This window comes from Heteronotia binoei, chromosome 7 (genome assembly GCF_032191835.1).
Source record: "Heteronotia binoei isolate CCM8104 ecotype False Entrance Well chromosome 7, APGP_CSIRO_Hbin_v1, whole genome shotgun sequence".
In the NCBI taxonomy this organism is placed as follows: domain Eukaryota; kingdom Metazoa; phylum Chordata; class Lepidosauria; order Squamata; family Gekkonidae; genus Heteronotia; species Heteronotia binoei.
Window position 1 is genome coordinate 131530777 of NC_083229.1, and position 12790 is coordinate 131543566.

At 46.3% G+C, this 12790-nt stretch overlaps 1 protein-coding gene across 2 annotated transcripts in view; it reads left to right on the forward strand.

Moving 5' to 3' along the window:
- LOC132575496 (cadherin-18) overlaps positions 1 to 12790 on the forward strand; it is a 435072-nt gene that overhangs the window by 168279 nt on the left and 254003 nt on the right. For both annotated transcript variants that reach the window (XM_060244301.1, XM_060244302.1), the window contains exon 3: positions 11781 to 12075. In XM_060244301.1, the coding sequence (XP_060100284.1) occupies positions 11781 to 12075 (295 nt within the window). The remainder of the gene's footprint in view (positions 1 to 11780; positions 12076 to 12790) is intronic.

Below are 12790 nucleotides of genomic sequence, written 5' to 3' on the forward strand. Positions count from 1 at the left end.
GTCCCAGAGTTGGAAATGACTGGTGCTTGCACAGGGACCTTTCCTTTTCCTTTCTTTATCCTAAGCAGTCTCCAGGCAGCTTATGATCGCCTTCCTTCCTCTCCCCTGCCATGTGAAGCAGGTGAGGCTGAGAGAGTTCTGAGAGAACTCTGACTGGCCCAAGATCACCTAAAGAATTTAATTTAATTTTTGAGACTTATACCCGCCCTATCCCGCAAGGCGGGCTCAGGGTGGCTTACGGCATTAAAGCAATAACCAATAAATAAAACATATCCAATTAAACACAGCAAATTTAAAATCTCATAAACATAATACATAAAGCAGAGGATCATAACTCCAACAATAATACAGCCAGTTGGTATGACTTCATCTGGTTAACATCACTTAGCACAACTTCAGGTCATTGATACCACTCAGACCCTGACTGACTTAGCCACAAGGATAGTAAAGGACTGGGGAAGGTTTCAGGGGACGCCTGGTAAATTGAAAGCCTGGCAGAAGAGCTCCATCTTACAGGCCCTGCAAAAGTTAGGTTAGCCCTCCAGGGCCCAGATCTCCAATGGGAGCTCATTCCACCAGGTAGGGGCCCGGATTGAAAAGGCCCTGGCCCTCCTTGAGGGCAAATGGGCATCCTTAAGACCAGGGATCACAAGAAGATGTTGTGTAGATGATCTCAAAGCCTGGAGGGGGGGCTCATATGGGGAGAGGTGGTCCTGAAGATATGCAGGCCCCAGACCATATAGGGCCTTAAAGGTTAGGACCAACACCTTGAAACTGATCCGGTGCTCGATAGGGAGCCAATGCAGTTTGCACAGCACCAGTGGTATTCACGCCGCATAGCCTCAATGCTAATAGCTGAGCCGCTGCGTTCTGCACCCGCTGGAGTTTCTGGAGCAGAGTCAAAGGTAGCCCCACGTAGAGAAAGTTACAATAGTCTAATCTGGTGGTGACCATTACATGAATCACTGTGACTAATCATGAATCATGGGTGCCAGATAGCGGCCAGCTGCTGGCTCGCCTCAGATGGAAAAAGGTGGTCCTTGCAGTGGCAGCAACCTGGGCCTCCATAGATAAGGTGCATCCAGGACTACCTCCAAGCTCTTCACCTCTATTGATGAGTTAATGGAGTACCATTGAAGGGTGGAGCCTGATCCCACTCCCTGCCCTCCCCCCCCCAATCCAAAAACAAGATTTCCATCTTAGATGGATTTAATTTCAGCCGGCTCTGATGCAACCAAGCAGCCACGGCCTGCAATGCCTCACTCAGTTGATCTGGGGTGGAGTTCGGGCGGCCATCCATTAGCAGATAGAGCTGGGTGTCATCAGTGTACTGGAGACAACCCAGCCAATATCTCCGGGCCATCTGGCAAGGGGGCACATATAAATATTAAATAACATTGGGGAAAGGATTGCCCTCTGCGGCACACCACATTCAAGTGGGTGTCGCTGGGACAACTTCCTCCGGACAGCCACCCTCTGTCTCTGATCATGGAGAAGAGAGACTAGCCACTGTAAAGCTAGTCCCCGGATCCCCTAGCAGGCCTCCTGTGGAGGAGTGGGGAATCAAATCAGGTTCTCCAGATTAGGGCCCATTGTTCGTAACCACTAAACCACACTGGAGAAGTAGCTGCACAGGATGTTTGTAGAATGCATCCTTGTTTGGAGTTTTTTGCCTGTGGTCTTCACATGCTTTTAGAAATGAAGGGGTGAAAAAGCTAGGGGCATAATTTGTGATAAGAGTTCTTTTGAACAAGTTCCCACTTATGCTTAGGGATGTTCTCAGAAAACTGTTGTGATGGACTGAAACCAGTCTGCATGAGTGACAAGTGAGACACTCACTGGGATTGGTTAACCACATCTACAGTAACCAATGTAACAAGTTAAAAAGGGGCAGGGAGAGAGAATTCTCCTGAGTTGAGAGCAGATTAAAACTGGCATTCAGGGGAGTTCCACTTTAGCTCCAGAGAAGATCAGACTGAGAGAGGTCTGGGTGAGATGGCAGTCCAGGCCGCCTGAGACAGAGCTCATAGAGTTGGAAGGGACTTCCAGGGTAATCTCATCCAACCTCCTGCACCATGCAGGAAACTCACTAATACCTCCCCCTAAATTCACAGGATCTTCATTGCTGTCAAATGGCCATCTAGCCTCTGTTTAAAAACCTCCAAGGAAGGAGAGCCCACCACCTCCTGAGGAAGCCTTTTCCCTGTTTCTGCTAGCACAATGAAGCCACAGAATCCAGCATTACATGTATAGCAACACACACTCTTCTGACTCAGTACATATCCCAGTATATAGTTACTGCATTTTCCTATCCCTCAAATTGAGGATTCTATGATTCATGTGGAATTCACTGCCACAGGAGGTGGCGGTGGCTACAAGCATAGCCAGCTTCAAGAGGGGATTGGATAAAAATATGGAGCAGAGGTCCATCAGTGGCTATTAGCCACAGTGTGTGTGTGTGTGTGTTGGCCACTGTGTGACACCGAGGGCGTTTTCGCACTGACCTTCAAGTGGCGCGACCACCCTCTTCACACCGGAGGATCTGCGTGGATTTCGCACAAGAAGAGCTGGAGCAGCCAAAAGAGCCGGCTACTTCCGTCGCGAAACCCGCTCAAACGGAAACCGCCAAGAAGCAGGAAAACGTTTTGAGTGGCTTTTGCGACGGAAGTCGCCGGCTCTTTTGGGTGCTCCGGCGCTTCTTGTGCGAAATCCGCGCAGATCCTCCGGTGTGAAGAGGGTGGTCGCGCACTTGAAGGTCAGTGCGAAAACGCCCTAACAGAATATTGGCAAAACCCCCCAAAAAACCCATTTCCTTTCAGTGCCTTGGACAACTTGAATTTGAACTGTGTCCTGTGGGGATAACAACTCTGTGGAGGGATTTGGAAGCCTCCCTCTGATCTGCAGCAGCCAGTCTTCCCTGCCTCTCATACTGCTGCACTGCTGTGGTGGATTTCTTTTGTCTTATTTTACAGACTTTTCTGGTGAAGAATTTCTGCTAGGATACAAACAAACCATAGATTCAGCTATAAAAACCTCACTGTGTTTTATTACATTAAGAACCATTTTATTTCATGAATCCCCTGATAATGAAAGAAAATAAAAGCGGGCATCTAATTGGACCCAAGGAAGTGGGGGGGAGCCCAAGCATTTTCCCAAACACAATGAGCGTTTAGGTCCACTTCTCCTTTTTGGGTTAGTCAAGTGCTAAAAGAAAAAGGGCAGTTAAAGCCTGAAGAGTGGTCATAAATCATTCTGAAGCCAAACTGTTATTAGATATGTCTGAAATCAAAGCTTTCTCGGTTGATAAAAGGGAACAACTCAGGTTTTATTTTCTGTGAAGCTGTTATTTTCATTCCTCCCCGCCCCCAATTTCAGACTAGATAGAACTTTAGAAAATGCCAGAGGTCTTAACATATTGGGCATGCTTGTTGTGAGAGAAGATTTTTCTAGAAAGCCCCATGTGTGATTCAGTCAATGGCCAATTAAATATTTCTTTTAGTACCTTGCTTAGGTTCCTGGGTGAACTACCACAAAACTATGGGCAGGGATCTGAGATTGAAAGAGGTATTCCCACTTCTCTCTCTTTTTTTTGGTGGTGGGGGGAAGGAAGGTGAACATACATGACCACATGTCATAATGGTATCTGACATCTCTGTGTCAAAAAATGTCCTTGGAAACTCCTCTCTGACACTGTAAATCCTAAGCAGAGTTACACTTTTCTAAGAATACTGACCATTTTCAACTACATTGTGAAAAATGCAAGCTCAAGTATTTGAGATTTTAATTTTATTTATTTATTCACATTATATATAGTCTGCCTTTCTCACATGGACTCAAGGCGGATTACACATAGTGTCCCCTTTCAGATCGCCTTTGTAATCCATTTTGGTAGCCGGTCGCTAATGGATTTTTTGTTTCATTTCAGACACAACCAGTTTAGCAACTGGCTGCTAATGGATATTATTTATCTTTTTGTACAAAGCCACTTGCATCTGGTTAGTAAAGTGTGACTGAGCCAGTCTTGAGGTAAACTGCTTTCTTCTGTTTTCACCATTTCTTTGCATTTCTGAATTGCTGTAGTGTGCTGTTTAAAATATCTGCAGTTCTTCCAATAGTGCCACACTTTTTCCCGCCCTTTTTGCCACACAGTCTTCCTTGAATTTTTTTAAAAAAAACATTCTATGGAGCGCTATTGTGCTAGATTTTAGTGCTGCCTGCTCGCTAACAACCTCCTCCCCAGCCATGCTGAGATCCCGGACTGTGTGACGGCGCTCTTGCACCGCCCACTTCCTCCTCTGTCCTCCTACTAATCTCTGGGTTGCTCGCACTGTTGGCTGTATTGATTTTTCGGCGCAAGGGATTGGACGGGAATTGCAGCTGAGTTTGGAGTCTGTGCTGGAAGGAATGGCGCGAGTGTGCCCAAGCCGTACTGCGAGGGAGGGAATAGCTGGTCGTTTTCGCACTTAGCGTTTGCTCCCCTTATTCCACGGCGCAATTATGTCCGGCTCATTTTCCTCGTTTTCGCACATGGACTCATTTGCGGAGTCGCTTCCCATGAAGCCCCGGCTCAAATCGTTTTCCCACTGGCATCGACTTGAGTTCGATGCCCTGTCAATCATTTTTTTTAAGCGCAAGTCTGGTTGCGTAAGGACGTAATAACGTAACATCGAGCAGCCACAGCTGTTCCCTCCCCTTCTTTTCGTGGACAAACCGCATCACGTGTGCTGCTGGTGCTTATGGATTGGCTGCAGCTGTAGTATCCTCCACAGCCCTTTATGTATTAACAGAAGCATTCACAGTGGAGAATCCTAGCACTAGATTCCCCCCCCCCCCAAATTCTGAAGTTGCGAAATATCGCAATAACGAAGAGAGAGAAATCGAGGGGTTTGTGTGTGTGGGGGGGGGGGCAGCTTCTTCCTTTCCCAGCCTCGCTCCCTCCCGGGTGGCGAAGCTGGGATTTCCTCCGCGCTCTTTCCCCTCCCCGGCTGGCGCTTGCAACGGGGACCTGATTCCTGCTGCCAGAGCTCCCCCCCCGCCCCATTCTCTCCTTCCCCTTCTGTGGCGCGTGTGAAGAGCGAGCTCGCGTCTATTTTCTAACCGAGCGGAATGTAGCCAGGGAGAAGAATTCAGGACTCCAACTTCCCATTTTATACATGGCGATTTTGTGCAGGTCCAGAAATCCTGGTGGCACAGCTGAGGGAGGCATTGCCTTTTTAAAACACACACATATGAACGCTTTGGCCCGCGCCGGCACTAGATTTCCCCTCCCCAACAATGTATAATGTAGTTGCGAGATAACGCAACAGCGAAATAACGCAACTAAAGTCAATAATTGAAGTGGCAATTGAGGCTATTCCAGGAGGGTTTTTTTTTTCTATTTGTTAATTTCGAAATATCGCTATTACGCAAGAAAGATGAAGTTTAAAAAAAAATGGCCCTGCGGGCACTTTTGGGAAGCGCCGCGAACGGCTGATGATTGGCCAAGGGGGTGGATGGGGTGGGAGGACGGAAAGGGAGAGGGTGACGCCCACAAAGCAGTCGATCCGGCATGGATGGATTTCCCACAGCAAACTCCAAGGAGTGGATCCGGTGTGGATCCGGAGGTTTTCAAAAACTCTGGAAGGAGGTGGATCTAGATACTCCGGCGTGAAACCCCTGCAGCACCGGAGCAAGACGCAGCGCCGGAGCAACAGGTGCGAAAACCAGGAAAAGATCCGGAGGTAAATGGGGTGCTACGCCAGAGTAAACGCTAGTGCGAAAACGGCCGCTGTCTTCCGTATTCGAACAAAACGCTCTCAATACTTTAAAAAAAAAAAAAAACAAATATCATTTCCAGTATAGATTCTGGTGGATAGCCGTGTTGGTCCAAAGCAGCAGAACAAAATTTGAGTCCTCCTGTGACACTTTTAAAACCAACCTAGTTTTATTCTGAGTATAAGCCTTCGTGTGCACGCACGCACGTACATTGAAACAGAACCATTGCATGAGGATGTTGCCAAAAAGGGCCAATAAGAGTCAGCAAGCGGTAAATATAGCTTAAGATAATATATTTTCAATATAGTTATTATAATTATTGCAATCTGTTTGAAACAATTCATAATTATAAATTTAGCACATATATTTAAATTAGAATACAGTAATGTTTTGATTACATTAAATTGACAATAGAAATCCTGTCTTACTTAGGGAAGAGTGAGTGAATAGGAAGTCACTGACATTAAACCAGTGGTTATATTTCTTTAAAAAAAAATCTCTAGAAGCATCGTTAGCAAGGGGAAGAGGGGGACATGGTTTAGAAAAATGTAACAGAGGTTGCCAGTCCTGGGCCAGCAAGACTCCAGAAACTTTGAGAGGGGGGAGTGATACCACTTCCAAGTCCAGGAAGTGATGTTGCTCCATCTACAACATTCTCCAATTTTTATAGAAAAGGCCACAGAAATTGGGGAAATTCCTAGAGCATCATGGATGCAGTGACCAAAAGTGACTCATTGTATTTGTGACTTAATCTCCCATTTTCCCCAACACTCAGTTGCCTGAACACAGGTGGCTGCTAGCCCTTCTTGTGCTCAACAAGATTCAGAGGAGGGGGACACACACAAGAACAGTGTAACAGATCAAACAACCATCTTCCCTGCTGGATGTAAGTTTCCTTTTGGTCCAGTAGTCCCCAACATGATGCCTGCTAATGTTTTTCTTGGTGCCCAATACTCTGTTCTCCAAACCAAAGAGCCAATCCTGGATATCCTCCATCAGTGCAACAGGAAGGGCTTCAAAAGACCCAAGGAAGAATCACTATCTCTGCAAGGAGGACCCAGTCACAAACAGCTGCTCCACCTTTCTGTTATAAGGTGTGACGGAACCGGCCCGATTCTGCCTTCAGACCCGGTCCTGTCAATTCCCTATTGAATCGCCAACTCCTGGAGGGAGCTATTTCTCCTCCAGCCACTTGGGCTCGCTGCCACCACCTGCTCAGTCTAGGGGTTCAGATTGAGAGGAACAGGACTCCCAATCCCCCTCTCCAGCTCTGAGGCCAGGCCTCAATGTCCTCAGGCTGAGCCCATCTCAAAGGAGCAGTCACGGCGAGCGGAGAAGAGGCGGCAGCGGTGAAGCGGCATTGCCCACTCCGAGACGGGGCAGCTCGCCACGCTCCCCGGCGCCGTTTCCCCCCCCTCTCCCCTAGCTCCACCCCAGTGTCTCCTGGCTCCACCCCCAAAGTCTCCTGGCTCCACCCCCAAAGTCCCCAGATATTTCTGGGGTTGGACTTGGCAACCCTACATTACAGTAGTCTAGTCTTGGGCCAGTTCCTCACTAATCCTTTAATCCTGGGTCAGCCCTGTTCCCACAATGATTTTCTACATGAATCATAGAAGCATAAACTATGGAGTTTGTTGATATGATTCCATGATTGAAGTGTAGAATGTCAGTTTGGGGACAGGGCTGAACCAGGATTAAAGGTCTAGTGCAGAATTGGCCTTGATGTTACTGTGACATAGATCCAGGTGGCTAGGCCAAGTGTATGGGTCTTTGGAAATCAGTGAGCCACTGTTACTGTTACTTACATCAGTGAGCTACTGTTTGCAATAATCTCTCTCTCTCTCTCGGCTTGACTTCGCGAACGAAGTTTGCAATAATGATGTCATGATAAATGGGAGTTCCTTTAGAAAGTGGAGATATTATGAAGCAATCTTGCAACTTAAAAAAAAAAAAGCATAATTGTCCAGTCAAGCCACATTAACAACTAAATCAGTTTAGGATTGGGTCACTGGGGAAGTTAGTAGGCAGTAGCTATTGCTAGGCAACAGCAGCCAATCTTGGTTGTCTCAGTAAAAAAAGGTGTGCGGGGAGAGTGAAGGCCCTTCCCAGGCCTATTTTGGCCTTCGAGGGAGAATTCATTGGGCCCAGTCCTGACTACAGTTGCCAGCTCCAGGTTGGTAGGAAATTCCTGGAGATTTTGTGGTGGAATCTAAGGAAGCCAGAGTTTGGGGAGGGGAGAGGCCTTAGCTGAATGTAATGCTATAGAGTCCACCCTTCTAAGCAAAGCAAATAGAATGCTACCAGTTTCATCCTGAGCAGAACGACACCCCATTTGTAGTTCATCCAGGTCAGAGGGCTTCAACCGTGATAGGTTTGCTTAGGATGGCATTGCAGTTTACCATTTCCTGCTACTAGTGTATTGAGCAGGTTCACATATGCATGCGTATTAGGGTTGCCAGGTTCCCCTGGCCACCGGTAGGGGATGGGGAGGTGGGGTTGCCAGGTCCAGGGTGGGAAACTCCCAGAGATTTAGGGAAGCATGGAGAAGACAAGGACCTTAGCAGGGTGCAATTCCATAGAGTCCACCCTCCAAAGCAGCCATTTTCTACAGGGGAACTGATCTCTGTAGTCTGAAGATGAGCTGAAATTCCAGGGGATTCCCAGATCCCACCTAGAGGCCAGCATCCCTAATGTGTGTCACTGGAGAATTGCTAAAGGGAACTTTAACTTACATGTGTGAAAGAGCCATCAGAAATCTTACCTTCAGGACAGATCTTTCGCATCAGCCAGTGTTCTCTCAAATGCAATTTCCTTCTGTGGAGTCAGGCCCCTCAGTCAGCTGCTGGGTTCAGTTGAAGTATAGATATGTTAAGCAGACCAGTAAATGGAGCAAACTGACACAGAACATCCCCTGCCATTAGCTGAGTGATTTTAAGGCACAAGGAGAGAAGCTCAGGGCACCACAAGCCTACAAGGAAGATGGTCATCAAATGCCTTAATCTGCATTGGCCTTTTGCTGATTTGCTCACTCTTCCGGAGAAGAAATGGGTCCGTTTCACAGGGGGACGTGGAATTAATTAAGGTTTGCAAAAAGAATACCAACCAACCGTTCATCCTCTTTTGCTTCCAAATGTCAGGATTGGATTTATGGGAGCTCCATGTGGTCCCACTTATAATAACGAGAGGGTTGGGAAATGCGTGAAGTCATTTTAAAGTAATTTCTGTAGCCAAAGACGGGAGGCACGGGTTTGATAATAGAAAGACTTTTATTGATTTTTTTTTTTTGTTGAAACATAAAATATTAACCATGGGGTTCAGCGAATGGGCTGAGAATTTTAAAATATATAAAAGATCCTCCCTTTTTAGAGTTAGAGGTCCATCCTCAGAAATCCATGAACAAAAAAATCACAGCATTTCATTTCCATGAAGCTTATCAAGGGAAAAGAACGGCAGCACCTCAGGCGCTTTATTTGAGCAGCTGCTGTACAACTGGAGTGTAAAAAATACATTTGAGTACAAGAAATGCTCGGGTTTTACCAGCGTAAGCTATTGTATTTTCTGCATGTCTTTTAAAAAAACCCAACTGTACTGGTTTTCCATTAAGAGGACAATTTCAGCTTGAGGACTAGTAAAGCATTCAGGAAGCATAGGGGTTGGAATTGTGGTTCAGGTTAGGAATAAGAAACCACTTACGGCAGGAGGACATGAACTGAGAAATTCCCATGGTTTAGAGTGCCGGCCTAGACGAGATGTAGGAGATCCACAATTGGATCTTACCCCCACTTAAAAAACTACTGCTTGTGCTACAAAATAAGTCTTGTGACTGCTTTGATCAAGGAAGCAGCTTTGAATGTGGAAGTTACATCTTTCCCTCCTGGGCTCTTACAGAGTCTAACTCTCTTTGAAGATAAGACAGAGGAGGGGTTCGTTCCATTGTACATCTTGGTTGAGAACAGACAGGCAGTCAGGAGCAACTCAGAGACGCCAGGAACTGACTGAAAAAAATCCTTGCAAACGTGAACATCTGCCACCCATTAGGGTTGCCAAGTCCAATTCAAGAAATATCTGGGGACTTTGGGGGTGGAGCCAGGAGACATTAGGGGTGGAGCCAATATCAAGGCTGTGACAAGCATAATTGAACTCCAAAGGGAGTTCTGGCCATCACATTTAAAGGGACGGCACACCTTTTCAATTCCTTCCTTCCACAGGAAATAATGAAGGATAGGGGCACCTTCTTTTGGGGCTCATAGAATTGGACCCCCTGGTCCAATCTTTTTGAAACTTGGGGGTATTTTGGGGAGAGGCACTAGATGCTATACAGAAAATTTGGTGCCTCTACCCCAAAAAACAGCCCCCCCCCCGAGCCCCAGATACCTGCAGATCAATTCTACATGATTTTCTATGGGAATAAACCTCCATAGGGAATAATAGACTTCCCAGCAGACATTTTCCTCCCCTCCCCCCGCTTTCTGACGACCCTGTAGCAGGGGGAAGGGTCTCGAAACCAGGGGATCCCCTGCCCCCACCTGGGGATTGGCAACCCTACATCCCATACTCACCCCATCCTCCAGCGGCCTCAGAGTGGCTCAGAAAGCTACCACTGTTTAAATGGTAGCACATTTTCTAGCTGCATGCCAGTTGCCTCTTCAGTGTCTGGATGAGGAAGTGCACAAGTGAGCTTCATTGGGGGAGGAAAAAGAGCAGTCCAGACTCTGAGGCGCATCTCCCCCCCCCCCCCAACCATCTGATCACATCAACCCACCTCGCAGATGGGATGGGGCCGCCTCACCAGGGAGAGTGTGGAGGGTTCGGGACAGCTCTTTTTGAGCTGGCCCAATTTGGAACACCTCCAGTCCACCCCTAAATGCCTGTCTGTTATCACCCTTGTGTCCCTTTAAAATAGCAGATTTTTGGATCACATGTTTAGGGAGGAACACAGTTTTGCAAACAAATAAATAAAAATGAGGAAGCTGTGGAAAATTACAGCCCATGCCCAATTTTATCACAGAGATACTTGAAAATGTTCATTAAGAGCAAGGGTGGCTTGGAGCTATGGAATGATGGACGGCGTTAACTCCCATACCACAGGGCCATTTCCTTGAGCAAATTCTGAGTCTCTTAGAATAACTTTGAAGGTAAAACAGCCGCAACAATGAAAGATTATGGGTCTTTTGTATCTTTTAGCCTTGATCTTATGTACTGATGAGCCTGTGTTGTTGCTTATGCTAGTGGTTGGAGATCTTTCCATGATCATTGATGTGACTTCCTGCCTTGTGGCTTGATTTGTGGGTCAGTAGTTTGGAAATGTCAAGACATGGAAGGGAAGCTGGGCTTTGTAAGAATAATTTCTACTAAGAAGGAGAGTGGATGAAGTCATTTGGCAATGCGCTATTAGAACGCTTAAAGAGAAAAGCCATCTTTTATTGTGCTCAGAGTATCTGAAGCTAAGAATTACTTAACTAACTGATTAGCAGGACCGATTGCCCCAGTTTGCAGAGGCTTTCCTAGAAAGGTGGCACAAGCAATTCCTCCTCCACAACCATTCTGAGTGTGCATTTTCATTACTCCAGGAGTTTCCTTTTTCACCTGTTTCCCCTAATCTGTTCACTAAAAGAAGTTGCATGCTCCGTTTAGAAATTAAGAAGCCTGTATCAGAAACCTATATAAATAATAAATGGGCTAATTCTCTGTTTCTTCAGATTTTGCCCTCCATGACACATCTGCTGGTCCCTTGGAATTCTCAAGCACCTAAGGGATCATGTCTCTTTTATTCTCTCGTTTTTTAAATCCCTTGCATCCCAGACTAAGTCTAAGAAGCTGCACTGCCAAGCAAACTCTCTTTGTTACATTCCTTACGGTTTGGCTAAATGAGAGGTTACTTGGGATTAAGTTGATTTATTCTGCTGACATTTCAACATCCTTCTGCTTTAGCAGAATTAATTACATACAGATGTTGCTTATCTGTGCAGACAAATTTATCTCATGCAGAAGTATTCTGTTGCTCATTATGTCTCTGTATTTCACAGCTGCACTCCAATTCTGACAAAGGTGATGGATCAGTCAAATACATACTTACTGGAGAAGGGGCTGGGACTATATTTGTTATTGACGACACTACAGGGGACATCCATTCAACCAAAAGCCTCGATCGAGAGAAGAAGACGCACTATGTGTTGCATGCCCAGGCTATTGACAGAAGGACAAACAAGCCACTTGAGCCTGAATCAGAGTTTATTATCAAAGTACAAGACATCAACGACAACGCTCCCAAGTTCACCGATGGACCATACATTGTTACCGTGCCAGAGATGTCTGATATGGGTAAGAAAAGGAACTGACAATTTATATGGGCCATGCTGCGGGTTTCCTTTTCTACTGATGGTCAAGGGCAGTAACTGATAGTGATATTTAGGGGTGGGACTATCATTGTGATGGGTGGGAAGAGCCATGGGGGTGTATGTAGTAAATGACAGCCATTCACCTATGTTGGAGGACGTAAAAGGATGTGCTCAGGGATGGGGTTCAAACTGCCTGGAGATCCTAGCCAGGGCTTTTTTTGGGGGGGGAAGGGTAGAAAAAGTCCAGCAGGAATTCATTTGCATATTAGGCCACACCCCCTGGCACCAAGTCAGTCAGAACTGCGTTCCTATGCATTCCTGCTAAAAAAAAAAAGCCTCACTCCTAACCATTGAGAGTGAAGTCTTTTGCTATCTGCATGATCCTTCACCTTCAACCAAGATGGGATTTCCTGGCCACTCTAAAGTGTGATGTCAAAATCCTGATAAATGGCCACTTTGTGCAAGAAAGTAGGATTTGTGCATTGTTGTAATCCTTTTGGGCCCTCCAGTTGTCTTACCAAAACTTTGTTCCCATATGCAGTCTCATGGGCTTTCCCCCATGAGACTGAAAGTCTACCACAGAATGTCTGCGATTCACTAATGTGAAAACGAAGGAGTGAATCACTAAACCTATTCCCCGCCATACAGGACCAAACTCACTCCCATTTACAAGGCCTGGGTTCTGTTTCTTGGTCATG